The sequence below is a fragment of the Hyperoodon ampullatus genome (genome assembly GCF_949752795.1).
Source record: "Hyperoodon ampullatus genome assembly, chromosome: 5".
In the NCBI taxonomy this organism is placed as follows: domain Eukaryota; kingdom Metazoa; phylum Chordata; class Mammalia; order Artiodactyla; family Ziphiidae; genus Hyperoodon; species Hyperoodon ampullatus.
Genome location: NC_136918.1, coordinates 5,646,309 through 5,673,246, shown reverse-complemented (window position 1 = coordinate 5,673,246; position 26,938 = coordinate 5,646,309). Strand labels below are relative to the sequence as shown.

General features: G+C 38.7%; 1 protein-coding gene across 1 annotated transcript in view; it reads left to right on the top strand.

Annotated features, from left to right (window-relative positions):
• The window catches only part of CEP70 (centrosomal protein 70), a gene marked incomplete at its 3' end in the record, with an annotated part of 83,686 nt that overhangs the window by 55,851 nt on the left and 897 nt on the right, over window positions 1-26,938 (top strand). Inside the window, exons 12-17 of the mRNA XM_079705013.1 lie at window positions 4,266-4,371; window positions 21,835-22,005; window positions 23,601-23,747; window positions 23,919-24,087; window positions 24,255-24,369; window positions 25,387-25,466. Of these exons, the coding sequence (XP_079561139.1) occupies window positions 4,266-4,371; window positions 21,835-22,005; window positions 23,601-23,747; window positions 23,919-24,087; window positions 24,255-24,369; window positions 25,387-25,466 (788 nt within the window). The remainder of the gene's footprint in view (window positions 1-4,265; window positions 4,372-21,834; window positions 22,006-23,600; window positions 23,748-23,918; window positions 24,088-24,254; window positions 24,370-25,386; window positions 25,467-26,938) is intronic.

Sequence of the window (26,938 nt, the reverse complement as noted above, 5' to 3'; positions counted from 1 at the left end):
TTATTCTGAGATTTATTTAATAGAACTTTGAGATTTATATGGTAATGCAGGCTTTCTTAGGCTACTGTCTCTATGACATAGATAGCTTATTACTCTGATATTAATGTATTTTCCAAAGGCAAGTTGCCACTTGTCCTTTTCGCTTCTGAAAAATAAAAGTATGACTTATTCAAAAAATTAAAAAAAAAAAATCTCCTGTCAACCCAGTGAATCCTCTCCACATATGTAGGAGAAAAAAGAAACAGTTTTATATAACAGTTGGAATAAATATCCAGCCAGACTGCAGTGTGCATTAGAGACAATCTGCTAAAGAGATTTCAAAGACCGAAAGAAATCTCACCCTTTAATATAGCCAGGCAGATATGCAGTCCATTACATGCATGGAATTGTCTTTAGCCAAAGGAAAAATGAAACGTATCTTTATGACAAGGAGGAAGTTACAATTTAGAGCCAGAAGCATAGGCTAAGCTCCAACAGGGAAAAGGAGACAAGGCACCCTCTTCCCTGATGTCCACCTTTGAAGAGATGGTTCTAAGGTTCCCAAGAAAGACATTGCTAGGATATAAAATTGGCAGGAGGCTTACGTAAATTTTAACAAGATCTACATACTTCTTAGGATTTATAACTACAGGTTTTCCAAAGGAAATGCTACAAGAAAAGGAGAGGAAAGTCTCTCCCCCCACCCTTCTTTATATATATATATATATATATATATATATATATATATATATATATATATATATATATATTTATTTATTTATTTATTTATTTTTATTTATTTATTTATTTATGGCTGCGTTGGGTCTTCGTTGCTGTGCACAGGCTTTTTCTACTTGCGGTGAGCGGGAGCTACTCTTCATTGCGGTGTGCGGGCTTCTCATTGCACTGGCTTCTCTTGTTGAGGAGCACAGGCTCTAGGCTAGGCGCATGGGTTTCAGGAGTTGCGGCACGCGGGCTCTAGAGCGCAGGCTCAGTAGTTGTGGCGTACAGGCTTAGTTGCTCCGCAGCATGTGGGATCTTTCCGGACCAGGGCTTGAACCTGTGTCCCCTGTATTGGCGGGCAGATTCTTAACCATGGTGCCACCAGGGATGTCCCTCTTTGCCTTTTATAACTAGAGAAAATTAATTTTTTTTCTTTAGTCTGTAGTTACCTTTCAACTAACCAGTCTTCAATATCAAATTAATTTAACATGGGAAAGCTTCTTGTTTGAGTTAATATTACAAACAAGTTGGTTATAAAATTCTGTTGCTGGGAAGTGATCAAATAGGTCTGCCAGTGCAAGATAACCAAAGGTACTACACTAATTCCATTTAATTTTTCAGTGGTATTTATATTTTGCTAGAAGAAAATAAAATCAGAATTTCATCACCCTAGTGTGAGCTGACAGGAGTTGAGGTGGTCAGTTAGGACAATGAGCCAAAATGAAATTAACAATCAAGGCTTTATTGACTTACTGCAGTAATATAAGAAAGAGGCCAAAAGAGGACTGGCTCCTCAGTGTTCCGTTTTTCCCCATAGAATGGCACCAGGTAAGGGTCAATCAGTGACATGCTGCACAGATAACTCCTGTTGTTTCATGGGCCTAGGGGAACAGCAGGAAGTGGAAAAATACTGAGAGTGGAAAAAGGGTTTTAGTTAAGGCTCCCCCATCCATCCCCCAAAGAGAACTCCAGAACAGGAGTCGCCATGAGATTATGGAAAGGCTTCAACAGACACAGTTAAAAGCTATAAAGTGTCTGCACATAGAAACTTATCAACACAGTGTTTTAAGTTGGGAGTTCAGTTTTCTGGATTTCCCGGACTCCACAAAGAAACATAGCTGTTGCTTCTAGCTATGTGGAATGGGTGTCTGCTAAGTATGTAAAGAATTCCTTAGCCATTTTAGGAGATTTTTATGGCCTTCAGGCTCTGCTCACTACTCTGGAGACTATAAAACAACCCTGGAATATTTCTGAGTACAGCATATTCTGTTCAAACACGAGTTTCTAGAACACCAATTAAGTCATAATGCAATTGGAAAATAAGGGAATGATTAATAGTATGGTACAAGGAGTTAGAATAGCAGTATAGTATAGACTTCAGGACGGGGAAAGCTTTGCTAATACATAGGCACCTGCCCTTTCAGATCTATCTTAAGAAAATTTAAAATGAGAAACTGCACCCAGGGCTCCCTCCCTGACCCTCAGCATTAGACAGACTATAGGCTGGAGGCAGGTTGCACCTCTCTACTCACCTATTTTAACCTCGGCTTCTTTGGCCGGGAGCTCCACTTCCATCTTCATAGTTTTGGAATCCTCAAGCCAACATTTCTGCTCTGTTGGCTATGCATTTGTAATATCGCCTGAGGCAACCTCCAGACATACTTGAGCTGTCTAACTTATCTCCTGAGGCACCAATTATTGTTTTTGTTAGTTGTCTAGTTATAAAGCTGCATCAGTTTTAAATAGTCTGGTTGCTAACACTTTTCTCCTGAACCCTGTTATTTTCACATGTGTGATTTTGCAGAATACCAAAGTTTTCAGGAGTATTATGCTGTGGCAAATATTTACTGTGAGACTAGGTGAACCAAAGGTCAATTCCCCATGAATCCCTAGCTTTTACTAATCCTTACCTTCTGTAAATTTAGAAAAACAATGGGATTAAATAAATTAATACATGTGAGTGCTTAGAAGAGTTCCTGCATAGAGAGTTTCTCAATACATACTAATTATCATCATCACCAGGCTCCCAATATATGTTAGTTATTATCGTTATTACATTGAGGGTATCTCTTTATTCACCTAATTAATTGAATCACATTTCATTTCCCAGAGTGACTGTAAGCTAGTACATGCAATGATATATATATTCAGGTTACTATACTGGCAGTTAAAATATTGTATATCCATAGTGTAATATTTATTAATCATACTTGCAAACAGTTCATTGATAAATTAAACTTTTCCACCTGAATGAAAGGTTAACTAACATTTAAATTCAGATATGTCAGTTTACTTGTAGTTCCACTGTAGAGCTGTTGGCTTTTCTGTGTCACTTTTGTATTCTAGACAGTATGCTCCTGGCACTGCCTTTAGGCAAAACTGTCAAATATGTGAATATGGTAAATAGATGGGAAGTCAAGTGGAAAATAGATTGTGAGGTCTCTGTGTCTATTAGAGGAAGGAGGTTGACTTTTTATCTAGAGCTAATTCTGTTTATTTTGTTTCTGGCATATGCTCACCAGAGAGCAGAGAAAAGCAATTGAGTGAAGATCAAGGGGAATACATGTGAGTGAAGGAGATAATTGTAAGGTGGTAATAAGAGATGAGGTAAGAAAGGAGTCCGGGGGAATACTGGGTTCGGACTACCAGCATGGAGAAGTTCAAACCTAACCCAAGGAGATTGGATTTAGTTCTAAAAGTAGTGAGAAGCCACTGTTTTTTAGTAGGCAAATGACACAATAGAATGTCACTATTCTATTTTACAAACAGCAAGTAAAGCTTATTAAAGAGTCATGGAATCAGTTTAATGGGTCAGGGTTCCACAGGAAACTGATAGGCATACTGGTTAATTTGAAGTGGGTTTAATAAGAGACTTTTTTCTAAGGCATGGTGGGGGTGGGGAGAAATGTTTACTACAGCCTTGACTTCAGAGATATTTGGAGAAGGGCTACTAGGTGGATACACTCATGTTTTTAGGTTTCTGGACAAAGAGACTTTCCCCCAGAGTTCTGGTAGCCAGCCACCTGGGACAGTGGTCTCTTGGGTTTTCATGCCCTCTTGACTGGCAGGTATCACTGTTGTCTTCTCTTTGGCACAAGAGGAGTATGAAGAAGGAAGGACCAAACTGCCTAGCTCTTGCTGCTGCAGTGCCCAAACTGCTTTCCCTACCCATTGTTTGTTGATTCCCTTACCTACAGCATCAGGCGTGGAGTACCTTGGAAGTTGCTCTCATCCTTTACTGTAGTTCTTTCCTATTCTATTTTTTTTAAGTGCTGGGGAATGGTTAGAACTTTGTTCATCCGTCTGATCCCTTTAGTTTTCAGGGATTCCTTCTATATTGTGTCTGTTAAGAGGGCCTTCTTGTTTTCCAGTGACAACATGGCTTAAAATTTAAAAAAAAATTATGTATGCATATATGCATGTATGTGCATGCACATAAACACGCATATATATGGAAAGTGACAAAGCTTTTGGGAGGGTAGCTGGATCATTGGCTTATTTTGTCATCTTAATCCAGTGTCTAGTAAAGCATTTTATATTATCTTGGGTTTTTTCCCCTTTAGATTACAGGATCTTATCAGTCAAAAAAAGGCTGAGGACAAAGAGGGAAAAGATGAGCCCAGCAAAGATAACCAGCAGCAGACCCTAACTGACCAGAGATACTTTCAGGTATTGAACAGTTGACAGAAAGACTGGTGTTTACAGTGAACCTTGGTTACAATCACAGTATAAAAAATGATCAATTGGTAAGGAATACTTGTATCCTTTATTTGTGTTGCTTAGCCTGTCTTGTCTTGCCATGACATGCTACTTGGCTAAAAGTTGGTAACTTGACTGAGAATTTGTCTTACCCTTGAAAAGAGACTTTGGCCTAGTTCAAAGTAGGGTAGTGAAAAGCTGATAAGATTTTAACAGCTTAAGCCATTTCCCTTTTTATTGTTTTTGTTTTTGCTGTTGATATTATTATTATATAAGTAAATCTATTTCTTAAGGTCCTTGTATGCTTTTTATAAATTTAGATATTTAGTCCATCTGAAATTTAATTTTCTGTGTGGTATGATGTAAAGATCTAACTTTACTTGATTTATAGACCATTTATTATTGAATAAATGAGCAAGTAAGCCTGGTAGTTTACTGACTGAACTGGGCCTGCACTCATATTTTATTGGGCCCATACAAGTTTTGTAAACTTTGAATTAATTACTAATTTTTTTTAATTAAGGGATTTTTATTTATGTCCTTATTTCTAGTTTCTCTTAAAAAGCCAAAGAATCTGGCAGCAAATTCTTGCATAGTTGTTATCAGTACAGAATTAGGCCTTTCCCCTGTCACATACGGGCATGTGCTCTTCAGTTAGCCACAGTCCCACCCCGTCCTTGCTTCACTCATTTATGCTCTTACCTGGCTTCTATAGGCATTTGAGTTTTCAGCTTCTAGTTGACCATTCTTTCTCTACATTACTGAATTGAAACGTATATCATATACCATATGCCCTTAGATGCATAGGTTTGTTTCTAGACTCTCTAGTCTCTTCCATTTCTGTACTAATTTCTGTAGCTTTATAGTAGTTTTTTTTGTTTGTTTGTTTGTTTTTTTTGCGGTACATGGGCCTCTCACTGCTGCGGCCTTTCCTGCCGCGGAGCACAGGCTCCGGACACGCAGGCCCAGCGGCTACGGCCCAGGGGCCCAGCCGCTCCGCGGCATGCGGCATCCTCCTGGACCGGGGCACGAACCCGTGTCCCCCGCATTGGCAGGCGGACTCCCAACCACTGCGCCACCAGGGAAGCCCCTATAGTAGGTTTTGATACCTTTTAAGGTAAGTGTCTTGTTATTATTCTTTTAAATTTTTTCCTTGGATATATTTTTAGCACATTTATTTTCCTGTATGAATAATTTGTCAAATTCAAAAATAGATCCCATTGAGATGAGCTGAAATTGAGTTAATGTTTTAGATTAATATTTGGAAAAATAGCACATTTACAGTTTAAAAAAAATTTTATGTATTTATTTATTTGGCTGCACCAGGTCTTAGTGCGGCATGTGGGATCTTTAGTTGCGGCATGCGGGATCTTTAGTTGCGGCATGTGAGATCTTTATTGCGGCATGAGAACTCTTAGTTGTGGCATGTGGGATCTAGTTCCCTGAACAGGGATCAAACCTGGGCCCCCTGCATTGGAAGCATGGAGTCTTAGCCACTGGACCACCAGGGAAGTCACCACATTTACAGTTTTGAATCATCTCACTCAGAAATAAGTCTCTAATTTTCTTTGGGTCTTCCTTTCTAGCTTTCAGTAAAGTTTTATATATTTTTAAATTTAGCTTTTGCATATTTTTTGTTCTGTTTATTTCCTAGGTTATCTAGTTATCTTATAACTTTTATTGCTATTATGAATGGGATCCTTTTTCCATTACATTTTCTAATTGATTGTTGCTGGTTCTTTGTACATCTCTGTGTTGACTTTATGTTCAGGCACCTTTGTGAAAACTGTTTTGTTTTAGATAACTCTCTTGTATCCACTATATAACTAAATTTCATTTTGTTTCTTAGATTTACTTTGAGAGGCTTTGTTCTTTTAACAGGGTAATTAAACCATTCATGGACACTGAGACCAACTTATATATCTGCTTTTATTCCTGATATCTTAATTTCTGTTTTCTATTTACATGGTTTCTTGTTCCATTCTTTTCTTTCCTGACATTTGCTAGGTGGAGGTTCCTTTGCTCTTTTTTTTCTCTTCGAGTAGTTAGGACAATCATCATCTTAATTCTTTTCTATTCTTGTAATGATTACCCTTAAAAACATTTTTTTTTTACCCATACCAAGAGTTTGCAAACTCTTTCTGAGTAAGATGAGACCTGTATTGTGACTTTTCTTTCATAAATTCTAGTCTCTCTGGGAATTTTTTATTTTACCATTTATTCATTGTTAATACATCTTTTGCTGCCAGTCATCAGAGTGTGGCTAAGTTATAAAGAAGAATATATACCTCTAGGAAATCTTGGGGCTTTGCTCTATCGAAAGTGCTCGACTGGGTGATTTTTGGGCACCACTATCCAGAAGTGCTGGTGTCCAGATGCATTTTCCTTTGCAATGAAGAGTTGTGCACTTCAAAAGCCTCCAAGATGGATTATTAATCCTGCTTTGTAGGAAAGGAAAACTCTCCATTCTCGGCCACTGGCCACCCCTCTCCAGAGGCCCTGCTATCACCCAGGTGCTCCCAGCCGGAAGGGCACTTTATGGGAATGACCATGCTCTGTGGAGGGACACAGCCGGCCCCCAGCTCCTCTACACAGAGCCCCCTCCACTGAAGCTCCAGAAATCAAATACAGTAATAGCCAGAAGAATAAAAAAAAAAAAATGTCCACTAACCTCACATGCAAATGGAATAATCACTCTGGATTCCTTATTGTGAGCTGCTCTCCATACCCTGAATTACCTGTGAATTCCATCTTTTTTTTCCTTTGAATTTGCATCTCTTCAAGGCACAAGATTAAAACAAAATTCACACTAAATTGGATTTTAAATGATCTTCCTTTTATTTATTCTTCGTCTTTCTTATGTGGATATGCAAGTGAGAAGACTGAGACTGGATTTTCCCAACATGCTCACTCCCTTAATCTGTCCATCTAGAGGTTTGGCTTCTACAAACCAAGGCAAGACTCCAGCATCCATGACCTTCCCTGAATTCCAAAGGGCAGTTGCTAATCAAGGGAGGAGTAGCCAACAAACCACCTGAGGCAGGATTGAAGGGGCCAGAGAAGATCATCAAGATTAGGAGACCTGAGATGAGATTAAAGGAGTGCAGGCCCGGCTCACACCCTAATCTTGTCAGAGACCCCACCTTTGAACCACTGTTATAAAACCCCTGATCAAATCCTTCCAGATCAATTGCAGTGTGGAGCGTAGTGCTCCGGTAGATGGCCTGCCAAGCTGAGGTGATGGGTGCAGCCGTTTCACACTAGGAACTCTCGTCTGAAGAGCAGGGTGCACTTCAAGTGAAACTAGACAAGCACAAAGGAAAAGAAAAAAAGATACACAGGTGTTCCACCAGATGTGGCTCTGCCCACCAGAAGGACAAGATCCAGCCCCACCCACCAGAGCACAGGCACCAGTCCCCTCCACCAGGAAGCCTATACAAGTGACTGAACCAACCTTACCCACTGGGGGCAGACACCAAAAATAACGGGAGCTATGAACCTGCAGCCTGCGAAAAGGAGACCCCAAACACAGTAAGTTAAAATGAGAAGACAGAGAAATATGCAGCAGATGAAGGAGCAAGGTAAAAACCCACCAGACCAAACAAAGAGGAAATAGGCAGTCTACCTGAAAAAGAATTCAGAGTAATGATAGTAAAGATGGTCCAAAATCTCAGAAATAGAATGGAGAAAATACAAGAAACGTTTAACAAGGACTTAGAAGAACTAAAGAGCAAATGAACAATGATGAACAACACCATAAATGAAATTAAGAATTCTCTAGAAGGAATCAATAGCAGAATAACTGAGGCAGAAGAACGGATAAGTAACCTGGAAGATAAAATAGTGGAAATAACTGCCACAGAGCAGAATAAAGAAAAAAGAATGAAAAGAATTGAAGACAGTCTCAGAGACCTCTGGGACAACATTAAACACACCAACATTTGAATTATAGGGGCCCCAGAAGAAGAAGAGAAAAAGAAAGGGTCTGAGAAAATATTTGAAGAATGTAAAATAGCTAGCTAGTTGGAAGCAGCTGCATAGCACGGGGAGATCAGCTCGGTGCTTTGTGACCACCTAGATAGGGAGGGTTCCAGGGAGATGCAAGATGGAGGGATATGGGGATATATGTATACATATAGCTGATTCACTTTGTTATACAGCAGAAACTAACACACCATTGTAAAGCAATTATACTCCAATAAAGATATTTAAAAAACAAAAAAGAAAATATTTGAAGAGATTATAGTCGAAAACTTCCCTAACGTGGGAAAGGAAATAGTCAATCAAGTACAGGAAGGGCAGAGAGTCCCATACAGGATAAATCCAAGGAGAAACACGCCAAGACACATATTAATCAAACTATCAAAAATTAAATACAAAGAAAAAATATTAAAAGCAGCAAGAGAAAAAAAACAAATAACATACAAGGGAATCCCCATAAGGTTAACAGCTGACCTTTCAGCAGGAACTCTGCAAGCCAAAAGGGAGTGGCAGAACATATTTAAACTGATGAAAGGGAAAAACCTACAACCAAGATTACTCTACCCAGCAAGGATCTCATTCAGATTCAAAGGAGAAGTTAAAACCTTTACAGACAAGCAGAAGTTAAGAGAATTCAGCACCACCAAACCAGCTTTACAATAAATGCTAAAGGAACTTCTCTAGGCAGGAAACGCAAGAGAAGGAAAAGACCTACAAAAACAAACCCAAAACAATTAAGAAAATGGTAATAGGAACATACATATTGATAATTACCTTAAATGTAAATGGATTAAATGTTCCAACCAAAAGACACAGACTGGCTGAATGGATGCAAAAACAAGACCCGTATATATCATGTCTACAAGAAACCCACTTCAGACCTAGGGACACATACAGACTGAAAGTGAGGGGAGGGAAAAAGATACTCCATGCAAATGGAAATCAAAAAAAAGCTGGAGTAGCAATACTCATATCAGACAAAATAGACTTTAAAATAAACATTATTACAAGAGACAAAGAAAGACACTACATAATGATCAAGGGATCAATCCAAGAAGAAGATATAACAATTGTAAATATTTATGCACCAAACACAGCAGCACCTCAATACATAAGCCAAGTGCTAACAGCCATAAAAGGGGACATCAACAGTAACACATTCATAGTGGGGGACTTTAACACCTCACTTACACCATTGGACAGATCATCCGGACAGAAAGTTAATACAGAAACATAAGTTTTAAATGACACAATAGACCAGATGGACTTAATTGATACTTATAGGACATTCCATCCAAAAACAACAGAATACACTTTCTTTTCAAGTACTCATAGAACATTCTCCAGGATAGATCACATCTTGAGTCACAAATCAAGCCTTGGTAAATTTAAGAACATTGAAATAGTATCAAGTATCTATTCTGACCACAACGCTATGAGACTAGATATCAATTACAGGAAAAAATACTGTAAAGAATAGTTTAATCACATGGAGGCTAAACAATACACTACTAAATAACCAAGAGATCACTGAAGAAATCAAAGAGGAAATCAAAAAATACATAGAAACAAATGACAATGAAAACACTATGACCCAAAACCTGTGGGATGCAGCAAAAGCAGTTCTAAGAGGGAAGTTTATAGCAATACAGTCCTACCTCAAGAAACAAGAAAAATCTCAAACAACCTAACCTTACACCTAAAGCAATTAGAGAAAGAAGAACAAAAAAACCCCAAAATTAGCAGAAGGAAAGAAATCATAAAGATCAGATCAGAAATCAATGAAAAAGAAACAAAGGAAACAATAGCAAAGATCAGTAAAATTAAGAGCTGGTTCTTTGAGAAGATAAACAAAATTGATAAATCATTAGTCAGACTCATCAAGAAAAAAAGGGAGAAGACTCAAATCAACAGAATTTGAAATGAATAAGGAAAAGTAACAACTGACACTGCAGAAATAAAAGAATCATGAGTAATTACTACAAGCAACTCTGTGCCAATAAAATGGAAAACCTGGAAGAAATGGACAAGTTCTTAGAAAAGTACAACCTTCCGAGACTGAACCAGGAAGAAATAGAAAATATAAACAGACCAATCACAAGTACTGAAATTGAAACTGTGATTAAAAATCTTCCAATAAACAGAAGTCCAGGACCAGATGGCTTCACAGGCGAATTCTATCAGACATTTAAAGAAGAGCTAACACCTATCCTTCTCAAACTCTTCCTAAATATAGCAGAGGGAGGAACACTCCCAAACTCATTCTATGAGGCCACAATCACCCTGATACCAAAACCAGACAAAGTTGTCACAAAAAAAAGAAAACTACAGGCCAATATCACTGATGAACATAGATGTAAAAATCCTTAACAGAATACTAGCAAACAATCCAAGAACACATTGAAAGGATCATGCACCATGATCAAGTGGGGTTTATCCCGGGAATGCAAGGATTCTTCAATATATGCAGATCAATCAATGTGATATACCATATTAACAAATTGAAGGGTAAAAACCATATGATAATCTCAATAAGAACCATATGATAATCTCAATAGATGCAGAAAAAGCTTTTGACAAAATTCAACACCCATTTATTATAAAAACTCTCCAGAAAGTGGGCATAGAGGAAACCTACCTCAACATAATAAAGGCCATATATGGCAAACCCACAGCCAACGTTCTCAGTGGTGAGAAACTGAAACCATTTCCTCTAAGATCAGGAACAAGACAAGATTGCCCACTCTCACCACTATGATTCAACATAGTTTTGGCAGTTTTAGCTACGGCAGTCAGAGAAGAAAAAGAAATAAAAGGAATCGAAATCAGAAAAGAAGTAAAACTGTCACTGTTTACAGATAACATACTATACATAGAGAATCCTAAAGATGCTACCAGAAAACTACTAGAGCTATCAATGAATTTGGTAAAGTAGCAGGATACAAAATTAATGCACAGAAATCTGTTGCATTCCTATAAACTAACGACGAAAAATCTGAAGGAGAAAATGAGGAAACACTCCCATTTACCACTGCAACAAAAAGAATAAGATACTAAGGAGACAAAAGATCTGTATGCAGAAAACTATAAGACACTGATGAAAGAAATTAAAGATGATAAAACAGATGGAGAGATATACCATGTTCTTGGATTGGAAGAATCAACATTGTGAAAATGACTATAATACCCAAAGCAATCTGCAGATTCAGTGCAATCCCTATCAAACTACCGATAGCATTTTTCACAGAACTAGAAGAAAAAATTTTAGTTTGTGTGGAAACACAAAAGACCCTGAGTAGCCAAAGCAATCTTTTTCTTCTTTTTTATAAATTTATTTATTTATTTATTTATGGCAGCATTGAGTCTTCATTGCTGGGTGTGGGCTTTCTCTAGTTGTGGTGAGTGAGGGCTACTCTTTGTTGTAGTGCGTGGGCTTCCCGTTGCAGTGGCTTCTCTTGTTGCAGAGCACGGGCTCTAGGTGCATGTGCTTCAGAAGTTGTGCAACGTGGCTTCAGTGGTTGTGGCACATGGGCTCAGTAGTTGTGGTTCGTGGGCGCTAGAGCGCAGGCTCAGTAGTTTTGGAGCACGGGCTTAATTGCTCTGCGGCATGTGGGATCTTCCCACATCAGGGCTCGAACCCATTTCCCCTGCATTGGCAGGCCGATTCTTAACCACTGTGTCACCAGGGAAGTCCCCCAAAGCAATCTTGAGAAATAAAAACGGAGCTGGAGGAATCAGGCTCCCTGACTTTAGACTATACTACAAAGTGACAGTAATCAAGACAGTATGGTACTGGCACAAAAACAGAAATATAGATCAATGGAACCAGGGTAGAAAGCCCAGAGATAAACCTATGAACATATGGTCACGTTATGTTTGATAAAGGAGGCAAGAATATACAATGGAGAAAAAACAGCCTCTTCAATAAGTGGTGCTGAGAAAACTGGACAGCTACATGTAAAAGAATGAAATTAGAACACTTCCTAACACCATACACAAAAATAAACTCACAGTGGATTAAAGACCTAAATGTAAGGCCAGACACTATCAAACTCTTAGAGGAAAACATAGGCAGAACACTCTATGAGATAAATCACAGCAAGATCCTTTTTGACCCACCTCCTAGAGAAATGGAAATAAAAGGAAAAATAAACAAATGGGACCTAATGAAACTTAAAAGCTTTTGCTCAGCAAAGGAAACCATAAACAAGACGAAAAGACAACCCTCAGAATAGGAGAAAATATTTGCAGATGAAGCAACTGACAAAGGATTAATCTCCAAAATATACAAGCAGCTCATGCAGCTCAATATCAAAAAAACAGCCCAATCCAAATATGGGCAGAAGACCTCAATAGACATTTCTCCAAAGAAGATATACAGATTGCCAACAAACAAATGAAAGGATGCTCAACATCACTAATCATTAGAGAAAGGCAAATCAAAACCACAATGACCTATCACCTCACACCAGTCAGAATGGCCATCATCAAAAAGCATACAAACAATAAATGCTGGAGAGGGTGTGGAGAAAAGGGAACACTCTTGCACTGTTGGTGGGAAGGTAAATTGATACAGCCACTATGGAGAACAGTATGGAGGTTCCTCAAAAAACTAAAAATAGAACTACCATACGACCCAGCAATTCCACTACTGGCCATATTCCCTGAGAAAAGCATAATTCAAAAAGAGACATGTGGGCTTCCCTGGTGGCGCAGTGGTTGAGAGTCCGCCTGCCGATGCAGGGGACACGGGTTCGTGCCCCGGTCTGGGAAGATCCCACATGCCGCGGAGCGGCTGGGCCTGTGAACCATGGCCACTGAGCCTACGTGTCCGGAGCCTGTGCTCCACAACGGGAGAGGCCACAACAGTGAGAGGCCTATGTACCGCAAAAAAAAAAAAAAAAAAAAGACATGTATCACAATGTTTATTGAAGCACTGTTTACAGTTGCCAGGACATGTAAGCAACCTAAGTGTCCATCGACAGATGAATGGATAAGGAAGATGTGGCACATATATATAATGGAATATTTTCAGCCATAAAAGGAAACGAAATTGAGTTATTTGTAGTGAGGTGGATGGACCTAGAGTCTGTCTGTCATACAGAGTGAAGTAAGTCAGAAAGAGAAAAATAAATACTGTATGCTAACATATATATATGAAATCTAAAAAAGAATGGTTGTCATGAACCTAGGGGCAGGACAGGAATAAAGATGGAGATGTAGAGAATGGACTTGAGGACACGGGGAGGGGGAAGGGTAAGCTGGGACTGAGAGAATAGTATTGACATATATACACTACCAAATGTAAAATAGATAGCTACTGGGAAGCAGCTGCATAGCGCAGGGAGATCAGCTTGGTGCTTTGTGACCACCTAGAGGGGTGGGATAGGGAGGGTGGGTGGGAGACGCAAGAGGGAGGAGATATGGGGATATATTTGTATGTACAGCTGATTCACTGTGTTATACAGCAGAAACTAACACAACATTGTAAAGCAATTATACCCCAATAACGATGTTAAAAAAAAAAAAGATTAAAAAGAAAAAATCCTCCTGGATTAGGACACATAGGTTTTCGAGGCAGAAGTCCAGTATGACCCCTTTGCCTGGCAAAGTAATAAAGCTATCCTTTAATACTTCAACGCCCCCCCCCAAAAAAAAGAAGAAGAAGAATACACTCTGTTGTCAATAATAATTCCATGGAGGGGAATTAATTAATTTTTCCATTAAAGGGATGTGTTTAGGGTCTTTTTTTTTTTTTTTTTTTTTTTTTTTTTGCTGTGTTGGGTCTTTGTTGCTGTGCTCAGGCTTTCTGTAGTTGTGGCGAGCGGGGGCTACTCTTCGTTGTGGTGCACAGGCTTCTCATTGCGGTGGCTTCTCTTGTTGCAGAGCATGGGCTCTAGGCGCATGGGCTTCAGTAAATGTGGAGCGCGGGCTCAGTAGTTGTGGCGCGCGGGCTTAGTTGCTCTGTGGCACGTGGGATCTTCCCAGACCAGGGCTCGAATTTGTGTTTTTTGTATTGGGAGGCGGCTTCTTAACCACTGAGCCACCAGGGAAGCCCTGGAATGTGTTTAAATAGAAGTGAAATGTTGAATACACTCTGTTGAACTAAGAAAATAAATAAAAAATAAAAAAGCTCCAAAATAAACATCTCAAGTCATATTACCAGGAGACCTGTGAGTTGTAGCTTGAAGTATGAGTAGGGACAAAAATTCAGTATGAAAATGGTATGTTGTCTTTATAGTTTATAATGCCCTGATATTAGGGAATTATTGGTTTTTTATTTATTTTTATTATTTTTATTTATCAAATAGCCTGGGCTTAATGGTGGAAACAAAGGAAATGGCTTTATTCTTCTTTTTTTTTAGAAGTATTTTTTAAATTTATTAATTTATTTTTGGCCACGTTGGGTCTTCGTTGTTACACGCGGGCTTTCTCTAGTTGTGGCGAGTGGGGGCTACTCTTCATTGTGGTGTGCAGGCTTCTCATTGTGGTGCCTTCTCTGTTGCAGAGCACAGGCTCTAAGCATGCGGGCTTCAGTAGTTATGACACGTGGGCTCAGTAGTTGTGGCTCATGGGCTCTAGGGCGCCGGCTCAGTAGTTGGTGGCGTACGGGCTTAGTTGCTCTGCGGCATGTGGGATCTTCCTGGACCAGGGGTCGAACCCTGTGTCCCCTGCATCGGCAGGCAGATTCTCAACCACTGCGCCACCAGGGGAGCCCCAACTCTTCTCTCTTTAAAGTGGTTGTTTTGAGTCTCCCTTTCCTGTCCTTGAATAATATATAAAGTAGAACTCATAGCTTTTGGCAAGGGGGTTATAGTCACATATTATACATATCAGTATATTTAAACTTCAGTCCAAGCATTGATGATGTTAGGAAATTATTGGTTTTTTATTTTATTTTTATTATTTTTTTCTTGAAGTATAGTTGATTATAATGCATTAAATTTCTGGTGTACCGCAAAGTTATTCAGTTATGTATATATCCATATATATTCTTTTTCATTATAGGTTATTACAAGATATTGAATATAGTACCGTACCCTGTACTATACGGTACAGCCTTGTTGTTTATCTTTTTTATATGTAGTAGTTTGTATTTGCTAATCTGAAACTCCTTGTTTATCCCTCCCCCAACTTTCCCCTTTGATAACCATAAGTTTGTTTTGTATGTTTGTGAGTCTGTTTCTGTTTTGTAACACATTTATTTATATCATATTTTAGCTTCCACATATAAGTGGTATCATATGATATTTGTCTTTTCTGTCTGACTTACTTCACTTAGTGTGATAATCTCTAGGTCCATCCATGTTGCTGCAAATGGTATTATTTCATTCTTTTTTATGGCTGAGTAGTATTCCATTGTGTATATATATGTACCATGTCTTCTTTATCCATTCACCTGTCGATGGACATTTAGGTTGTTTCCATGTCTTGGCTCTTGTAAATAGTGCTGCTGTGAACATTGGGGTGCATGTGTCTCTTTGAATTACAGTTTTCTCTGGATATATGCCCAAGAGTGGGATTGCTGGATCATATGGCAACTCTATTTTTAGTTTTCTGTGGAACCTCCATACTGTTCTCCATAGTGGCTGCACCACCTTACATTCCCACCAACAGTGTAGGAAGGTTCCCTTTCCTCCATACGCTCTCCAACATTTGTTATTTGTAGATTTTAATGATGCCATTCTGACTGGCATGAGGTGGTACCTCATTGTAGTTTTTTTTTAACATGTTTATTGGAGTATAATTGCTTTACAATGGTGTGTTAGTTTCTGCTGTATAACAAAAAAATATGGAACGCTTCGCGAATTTGCTTGTCATCCTTGCACAGGGTCCATGCTAATCTTCTCTGTGCCGTTCCAGTTTTAGTATATGTGCTGCCGAAGGGAGCACTCATTGTAGTTTTGATTTGCATTTCTCTAACAATTAGCAGTATTGAGCATCTTTTCATGTGCCTCTTGGCCATCTGTGTGTCTTCTTTGGAGAAATGTCTATTTAGGTCTTCTGCCCATTTTTTGATTGGGTTGTTTGCTTTTTTGTTATTCAGTTGTATGAGCTGTTTGTATATTTTGGAAATTTAGCCCTTGTCGGTCACATCATTTGCAAATATTTTCCCTCAGTACGTAGGTTGTCTGTTCATTTTGTTTATGGTTTCTTTTGCTGTGCATTTGTTTATTTTTGCTTTTATTTCTATTGCCTTGGGAGACTGACCTAAGAAAACATTGCTACAATTTATGTCAGAGAATGTTTTGCCTATGTTCTCTTCTAGGAGTCTTATGGTGTCCTGTTTTATATTTAAGTCTTTTTTTTTTTTTTTTTGCGGTACACGGGCCTCTCACTGTCGTGGCCTCTCCCGTTGCAGAGCACAGGCTCCGGACGCGCAGGCTCAGCGGCCATGGCTCACGGGCCCAGCCGCTCCGCGGCATGTGGGATCCTCCCGGACCGGGGCATGAACCCACGTCCCCTGCATCGGCAGGCGGACTCTCAACCACTGCGCCACCCGGGAAGCCCTATATTTAAGTCTTTAAGCCACTTTGAGTTTATTTTTTGTTTCTGGTGCGATGGAGTGTTCTAACTTCATTGATTTACATGCAGCTGTCCAGCTTTCCCAGCGCCACTTGCTGAAGAGACTTTTTTCCTCCATTGTATATTTTGCCTTCTTTGTCAAATACTGACTGTAGGTGTGTGTGGGGGAAATTATTGTTAATTTTCTTATTTATAATAATAGCATTATGACTTTGTAGAAGAATATGCCTACTTTTAAGAGATGCATGCTTAAGTATGTATGAGAGTGAAGTGTTATCATGTCTGCAGTTTCTTCAAATGGTTCAGCTCAAAATATAGATAGAGTGAGCAAATACGGCAAAATGTTAACCATTATTGAACCTAGGTAGTGATTATATGGGTGTTTTTGATGGTTCATTTTATGTATCAACTTGACTGGGCTACAGGGTGCCCAGATATTTGGTCAAACGTTATTCTGGGTTTTTCTGAGAATGTTTCTGAATGAGATGAGAAAATATTTTTTCTCCATACCTGTCAATAAGGACCACCACTAGTGGTTTGCTTAAACTGGCAAAGCCAATAATATACCTTCACTGTCATGCCTTAGGGGTATATCAGCTCTCCAGCCCTATATCATAATTTAGTTGACAAGGATCTTGATCACCTTTCCCTTCTATAAGATATCACACTGCCCAATTACATTGATGACCTTATGCTGATTGGACCTACTGAGCAAGAAGTAGCAACTTATTGTTAAGACATTTGCATGTTAAAGGATGGGACATAAATCTAACAAAAATTCAGGGGCCTTCCACTTCAGTGAAATTTCTAGGGCTCAAGTGGTGTGGGCATGTCAAGATCTTCCTTTAAGGTAAAGGATAAGTTATTGCTCTGGCACCTCTTACAACCAAAAACCTGGCACAACACCTAGTAGGCCTCTTTGGATTTTGGAGGTAACATATTCCTCATGTGATGTGTTACTCCAACCCATTTACTGAGTGATCTGAAAAGGCACTAGTTTTTTTTTTTTTTTTTTTTTGCAGTACGCAGGCCTCTCACTGCTGTGGCCTCTCCCGTTGCAGAGCACAGGCTCTGGACGCGCAGGCTCAGCGGCCATGGCTCACGGGCCCAGCCGCTCCACGGCATGTGGGATCTTCCTGGACCGGGGCACGAACCCGTGTCCCCTGCATCGGCAGGCGGACTCTCGACCACTGCGCCACCAGGGAAGCCCAGGCACTAGTTTTGAGTGGGGCCCAGAACAAGAGAAGGCTCTGCATCGGTCCAGGCTGCCATGCAAGCTGCTCTGCCATTCAGGCCACAGGACCCAGCAGATCCGATGGGGCTTAGACTGTCATGGCAGGTAGGGATGCTGCTTGGAGCCTTTGGTGGCCCCTGTAGGTGAATCATAAGTCAGGCCCTTAGGATTTTGGAGAAAAATCCTGTCATCCTCTGCAAATAACTACTTTCCTTTTCAGTAATAACTCTTGGCCTGCTACGGGGCCTGAGTAAAAGGCTTAACGGTGGGCCACAAAGTTACCATGTGACCTGACTTACCCATCATGAGCTGGGTGTCATCTGACCCACCAAGCCATAAAATTGGGTGAGCACAGCAGCACTCTGTCATCAAATGAAGGTGGTACATATGAAGTTGGGCCTGAGCAGGCCCTGAAGGCACAATGAATTACATGAAGCAGTGGCCAAATGCCTGTGGTTTCCCGCTCTTGCTGCACTACCTTCTCTCCCCCAGCCTGCACCTGTGGCCTCATGGGGAGTTCCCTATGCTCAATTGACATAAGAAGGGGAGACCTAGGCCTGATTTACAGGTGGCTCTGCATAATCTGTAGGGACCACAATAAAGTAGACAACTGCAGCACTACAGCTTCTGTCTGGGACATCCCCGAAGGAAAGTAGTGAAGGGAAATCCTCCCACTGGGCAGAACTTTGAGCAGTGTACTACCACTCCACGAGGAAGGAAAGGAAGAGAATGTCTAGAATACAGGCCATTCCTTAGGGCATCTCTTAGTATTGCCATGCCTTGTGCTAAAGGTCAATGGAAAGCTCCAACAGCCTGGTCTAGGCAGAACTACTAATGGCCCAGGCCCTTCAGGAATGAAGATTTGGGTTTACCCCAGCACGTAAAGAACCAGGACCAGCTGAGGTGCTTGCTGGAGGCAAACGTAATAATAAAAAAAAGGTAATGGAAGAAAGTAGTGATAAATACCAGCTGTGACCATATGATGACTTACAGAAATGAGGATTATAAGTGTCATGTGTATTTCCTCCTTATTTGGTTATGAATATGTTCACATGGGTGTATGTGTGTATGTATATATTTGTAAATACATATATATATATGGCAAATATCTTTGTTCTTTTCCTGCTCTTATTCTCTTATCATATAATGACTTTATATCATCATATTTGAGTATTGTTATTTTTATATCATAGTTTTTAAGTTACAGGGTATCAAGGAGAAGAGTAATCCTCACTTTAGGACTTTACCTCCTCTTCTGGCAGAGGGGTTAGTACATTTTTGGTTGTACACAGCACAGTTGTGTCATGTTAGGTGATCCATGATCTTGTTATTGTCTTTATTTGGAGATTAAGTATGGTTTAAGGCAAAGTGTATGGGTGCCAAGTTGACAAGGGGTGGACTTGTGATGGTTAGTTTTATGTGTCAGCTTGACTAGGCCAGAGGGTGCCCCGATAATTTGGTCAAGCCTTGTTCTGGGTGTGTCTGTGAGGGTGTTTCTGGAGGAGAGTAACATTTGAAATGGTGGACTGGGTAAAGCAGAGTGCCCTCCTCGTGGTGGCTGGGTCTCATCAAGTCACTTGAAGGCCTGAGTAGACCAAAAAGGCTGAGGAAGAAGGAACTTTCTGCCTGCCTGACTGCCTTTGAGCTGGGACATCAATTTTTTTTCCTGCTTTCAAATGTTGAACTGAAACATTGGCGCTTCCTTGGTCTCAAGCTTGTGGGAATTCAGACTAGAACTATGCCATTGGCTCTTCTAGGTGTCCAGCATTGCTGACTGCAGACCTCAGGACTTGTCAGCCCCTATAATTGTGTGAGCCAATTCCTTATAATAAATAAGTACACAGACATTTGCACACACACATACACATCCTATTGGTTCTGTTTCTGGTGAACACTGACTATATAATAGAGTATTTATTGTTTATATTCTTTTTATTTTCTGTATGTTTCAAAATTTCCTTGTTGAAAAATTGGGAGAAAAAGTCATTCAAATCTCAGTCAAAACTTCAGTCTCTCATCCAGTTCAAGGCTTCTGCCTTATGCTTGCTTTATCTCATGTCTGACCTGCACTTCTCCAAGTAAGCCGTGTGGCAGGCGGGTGTGATCCGTGTCTCTATTCTCACTGCTCCCCTTCGCTCTTAGTCCTCTGCTATATCTGGCTTCTTCCAGGTTGTTAGTGAGGGTGAATGTGGAGTGAGAACACAAAGCAAAAGGGTAGAATCTTTCTCCACTGGTGCTGGTATAATCTAGCACTGGGGCCCTTTGTGTGGCTAATGACCAAGTACTGCCTGTTTTTCTCTGTCACGGAATGTGTGTGTGTGTGTGTGTGTGTATGTGCAGTTATTTCCTCTTACCAACTAGGGACCTTGGCAATGTACCATTCATTCTGTGGGCAATGCATTTTCCAGCTGATCTCTTATGAATCCCTCTCCTCCTCTTGTTCGAGTGACACGCCCTTAGGGTCCTCCAGCTATAGGTAGTTTTTTGTTTTTTTTTTTCTTCCATGAAGGCAAAGCTTGACTGTCTTCTAAAGTGTCCACTTGGTCACAGGGTATATTCTTACCCTACCACCATGTAAAAGGGCAGGCTTCTCTTGTTGCTGCCTCCTCTCCTTGCTCTATTCTATCTTTGTCTTTATATAGGTATCAGTTTATTTTTGCTGTGTAAAAAACCTTTCTAAAACTTAGTGACTTAAAATAACACCCCTTTAATATTACGGTGCTTGGACAGCTGGGAAGTTCTGTTGATTGCAGCTGGGCTCCCTCATGCATCTGCAATCTGGTACAAGTCAGCTCAGTGGCTCTGGAGTTGTATTAGAGTGATTGGGTTGACTGGGTTATGTGTCTTTCATCGTTCACCATCTAGCCTGGGCTGGTCCATGAGGCAGCAGAGCTCAACGGGAGAGAGCAGAAATAATCAAGGCCCCTTGAGTCTTGGGCTTCAAGCTGGCACACCATAACTTCCTTTTCTGTATGCCAAAGCAAGGCCCAAGATTACCCCAGATTCAAGGAGTAGGAAATACTCTACCTCTTGATGGGAGAATCTGCAGTGTCATACTGCCAAGGGGAGAGGATGTAAGGAAGAGTAATAATTGCAGTAATTTTTGCTAACAGTCTGCTACGAGGTATGGATACATACTGCTAGACATGTATGTAATCCCCCTTGGTTCACTACCACCCTCATGGAAGGGAATTGTGCTATGACCTTCTGGCACTCAGCTAATATCAGCTCCCTGATTTCTCTTAGGAGTTCTGCTGCCCTCCTTAATCTTTGGTGTGAGGCAGAAGGAGAAGAAAGACTATGTTCCTGTGCTCATTAATAAGTTAATGAAGGGGAATTAATTATTTTTTTCCATTAAAATGGAATTCAAAGTAGAGTTTAAATATAATAGAAGCAAGACATTGAAATGCATGTTCTAAACCAAACAACAGCAACAACAAAACTGCTTGTTAATAAGCATCAGAAATCAAAGTCTCAGGAGACCTGTAGCTTTCTATGGGAAGAAAAGAAAAATAACACAGTATTTTTCACTCACTTGTTCTGTACAGTCCGTTGAAAGACACTTGTTTTGGTGAATCCTGTCCAATGAATCTGTAACTCGGTAATGATGTTACATTGATATGTAAAGCACTCCTTTAACATATATCACTTTGTGATAAACATTTCAACTAAAAACACTGTCTTTTTAAAAGGTATTAAGGAGCATCAATTCAATTATTCACAATCCAAGAGCTCCAGTAATAATTTATAAACAGAGCAAAGGAGGAGCCCAACATTTTAATAAAGATCTTGTTCAAGATTGTGGATTTGAGCATCTTGTTCCTATAATAGAAATGTGGGCAGATCAACTGGCTTCCTTAAAGGTAAGGGGTTGAATATTCTTTACAGGCTTTGAAAATCTGTAGGAGTCCATGGGCTTTATATACTTTTATTTTCAAGCAAAGTTTTATATTTGATGTGCTTTTACCATAGACTTTTTCTTTATAATTGCACCTTACTGATGAAAAACGTTGGTTAATGAAAGTATCGTTATGCTCTGACTTCCTGACTTTTTTTCAAATTCTGGTGGCACTTACTGTTTAATACATTTATTTGGCACTGAATGTGTTGCCTTGAATTGCTAAAATAGATAACTGCCTTCTTACCAAGTGAAAGATTAAAGATATTAATATGTGAGGTCTGGGTATTAATTGGAGAGTGTTAAATAAGTGGAGGACTAAAATAAGAAGTTGAGAAAAGTAAGAATTTCCTGTATTTCTTTCTGTATTCTAGAGTTGCACTGTCTAATACAATAACCACTAAGCCACATGTAGCTTTTGATCACTTGAAATGTGACTAGTCCCAACTGAGATGTGCTGCAAGTATAAAAATACACACTGGATTTAGAAGACTTATTATGGAGAAAAATAGTTAAAATATTGATTATCTTTTAAATGATAATATTTGGGATATATTGGGTTAAATATATCATTAAAATCGTCACCTATTTCTTTTTACTTTTTTAAATGTGGATACTAAACAATATTACTGTGACACACATTACATTCCTTCTGGATGGCATTGTTCTAAAGGGCCAAGCACTGTGCCATGCACATAGTAGATGCTCAGTAAATATTTGTTTATTGATTGACCCGTCTTAGACTTCTAAACTTCCAGGAGCCCGGCCTCTTGTGCACAGTTTTAAATAGATTAGGACAACATATCTAGGCCAGGAAAACTAAGTAGGCTGTCATGAAAATCAAGTCGAATTCCTTTAGCATCCTTTCGAATTAAAAACTTTCCTGGAGATACATACCATAACATGGATGAATCTTGAAAATATCCTAAGTGAAAGAAGCCTGTCACAAAAGGCCACTTATTGTATGATTCCATTTTTTTTTTTTAATGAAACGCTCAGAATAGGCAAATCCATAGAAGCAGAAAGTAGATTAGTAGTTACCCAAGAACTGGGAGCAGGGGAGAACGGGGAGTGACCGTAAGTGGATACAGGGTTTCTTTTTGGAGTGATGAAAATGTTCTAGAGTGAGATAATGGTAATGACTGCACATCTCTGTAAATAAGTCAAAACTACTGAATTGCACATTTAGAGAGGATGAATTTTATGGCATGTGAATTACATCTCAGTATATCTGTTACTTAAAAAATCAAGGGCAAAATGTTAAGGACAAGCTTATTTTTTTTCCATCAATAATTCAAAATAATTACTTAGATAACATATGCTACTAATAAATAACATATACTTACTTTAAACATCCAGATTCCAGATAATCAATATATATATATGTAAGGCCTGGAGAAAACTAATTTAACAGACTTTTTCTAAACTGATAATGGTATTTAAAAAAAAATAATGATGATGGTTAATATATATATTAAACCTGCTTGGATAATTATGTTTTATTAGCGTTATTATGAAAACTTTAAAAATCAGTAATAGCATATTGTTTCTTTCGTAAAGGATTTGTATAAGTCCTTGAAAATACTATCTGCAGAACTGGTGCCTTGGCATAATTTAAAGAAGCAGGATGAAAATGAAGGTGTCAAAGTTGAAGATCTGTTGTTTATAGTAGATACCATGTTAGAAGAAGTGGAAAATAAGGAAAAGGTAATACTTACATAAATGTTCACATTTCAATGTGCTCTTTATCTTAGAAACTAATAATGATATGGATATAGATATTTTACTAGAACTCTATTTCTCTTTTGAAAGTTTTTATTAAAGATTTGGAATAATTTTAAGATGTAAACTATCTTTTTCTTCCTCTCTTTTGGGCAGGACAGCAATATGCCAGACTTTCAAATTTTGCGAGCTATTGTTTCTCACTTCCAAAAATTATTTGATGTGCCTTCTTTAACTGGAGTCTATCCCCGAATGAATGAAGTTTATACTAGGCTTGGAGAAGTGAACAATGCTGTGAGAAACCTCCAGGAACTCTTAGAACTAGGTGATGACCCTTTGTCATTTTTGGCCCCCAATTTAAGAATTATTTTTAATAAATCAACAAAAAAAAGTAGTTAAAAAATCAAGACTAACTGAAGCATAAAGTATTTGATTTAATGATTTTGAAAACTCTCTTTTAAAATATCCTATCCTTTTATTTCTCTTTTGCAGATAGTTCATCCTCATTGTGTGTGCTGGTGAGCAGAGTTGGAAAATTGTGTAGGCTGGTTAATGAAGATGTGAATGAACAGGTTATGCAGGTATTGGGACCTGAAGACCTCCAAAGGTATTTAGTTTGAAAAGGTTGCAAAGTACCATCCAGAATGTTTGGAGTGGTAAAATTAAAGACTTCCAAAACTTCATAAGTTAATTACCTTTCCTGTTTGGAATAGCATTTTTTAAAATAACTTGACAATCTAAAATAATCTCACACCTTAGGGATGGAGAGAATGTCAAGTATTTTCAAGATAAAAGTAGACTCTAGGGCCTATAGGTTTACATAGGGTGGGTCAGGACTCCAGCATTATTGCTATAAGCTTGTTCCCAAATTATATATGGAGAAATTCAAACTTTATTAGCAGCTTCATGTGAATTCAGAATATATGAGTCCAATTTTTAGTACATTACCATCAATCACTGATCACTAGATAATCACTAAGAGTATGTGTATTATTTGAGAAGAAGATGTTAAGGATTTTTTTAAAAAGCTAGGCATCTCTGACATAAAACCTAATGTTTTTTTAAAATATCAAAATTTTTTGATATTTTTAAAAATATCAAAATGTTGTAGCTATACTGTTCCTCCCTTCCCCAGATTTTATACTGCAACATATGTTCTGCAAGTTTTCCAAGAACCCTTACCTGACACTTGAGTTTTCTGATACTTGATGCTTTTAAAAGGAATGTATGTCTCACTATTGGTCTTCTTCTCCTTCCCACAGTTCTACTGATTACTGATACTTATTCTTAATGTTTAATAGAATACAGGATATAAAAGCCAATTCTTTTTAGAAAATGTTATAAAAGCATGGCCTCTTAAGAATCCTCAAGCTACATAGAAAGTTCCTATATTAGGAATGTTATATAGATTTAACTTTAGAACGGATGATTACACTGATAATAAATTTTTTTTTTAGAAAAGTGTTACTAGATGAACAAAGAGCTGAAAAAGGACGGATTGCAGTAAATGATCATTAAACTTATATTTAAATTAGCAAGACAATTTCTTTCCATTTTGAAATGTTCTATGTCCAGTGAGATGCAAGTTGGAAATTCAGTGTAAACTGCATTTTTTCTTTTAAAGCATTATCAACAAATTGGAAGAACATGAGGAATTTTTCCCAGCATTTCAGGCATTTACTAATGATCTACTTGAAATCTTAGGTAAGATCTTTGTTGGTGGTGGTTAAATTTTGAGTCTCAAGATGTCAGTGGGTTTGAGGAAACAGTGCTCCTTAGTCACTGTATTAGTGTTTTTACCCAGAGTGGTAGAAAGTGTCTGGAAACCACTAACAGTTCTGGAAACAAACTTCTAACTTGCAGTTAAAGTTGGTTGGGATTAGTCTGCAGAACAGAGAAGCATATATCCTTTAAGGAGCTGGGGGCTGCCTTTGTTTTAGGACCTTAAAATGAGAAATGACATTATTCTGGCTAGGCCCAGTGTAACCTTGACTCTGTCATTGGCTAATGAGAAATGTCCTTAGAATTTATGATCTTGGAAGGTGTCTTTTTTCTTCTTCTTCCTCCTTCTCCTTCTTTTTCTTCTCTTTTTTTTTTAAAGATAGTTCCTACTTACTGTGTTTTTTAGATATACAAATTAAATTTCCTTCTAAGGTGATGAGAAGTAATATAAAGTAAACATCTGTAGAAAGGAGATAAATTTATAAATCTGTAGAAGGGAAGAGATACATTTTACACTCTTGGTCAGATTGAGGGATTCGTCAGTAGTAATATCTCTTAAAGGGGAAAAAATGTAATTAGCTTAGGAATCATAGGCAAAATAGAGACCCAATTCTCTTACTTTAAGTGTGATTATATATGGCTATAAAAATAATTTATCTTACTGTTAAGAACACTTTTTAGGGAATTCCCTGGCGGTCCAGTGGTCATTAGGACTCTGGGCTTTCACTACCGAGGGTGCAAGTTCAATCCCTGGTGGGGGAACTAAAATCCCGCAAGCTGCGCAGCATAGCCAAAAAAACCCCCACTTTTAAAAAAGGTTAAAGCGATTTATTTATTAATGAATTCTTTTTTTTCCATATAGCTCATTTGAAATTGAAAGTGTTTTTTTGTTTTTGTTTTTTGTTGTTGTTGTTTGGGAAAATGTAATTTGAAAGTTTAACTTGAGATGTAGAATTGTATAAATGTGTTGCCTTGTATCTCAAAGAGCCTTGTTTCCTGCAATAATATGATTTTACTTGCTTTGGGGTAGCAATTAACGTAAACAATGAGTTTCTTGTCATTAATAAACATTTTAATAGGTGTGCTAGCAACACTTATTTCAGAATCCTTCTATAGCAACTTCCCCTCAGATATGATACTCAGCATGGTTCATGTAGGATCATTTGCTTCAACTCAACAGGTGTGATTTTAGAATGCAGGTCAGGGAATAACTTGACCTTTGTACCTTACCACAATGTAAGATGTGAACCAAATTCTCTGCTGTAGATTTGCTCATATTTTTTTCCTGTCCTATATTTTGATAAGTGGATTCAGACAAGAATTCTGACTGAAGTCAGGAGCTTAAACAGCATGGGTCATGTGTTTTGGCTAAAGGAAGAACAATCAAAATCCAGCTAAACATGGAGGGAGAGAGATGGAATCCAAGGAATCATGTTTTATGTAAAGGAAGTGAG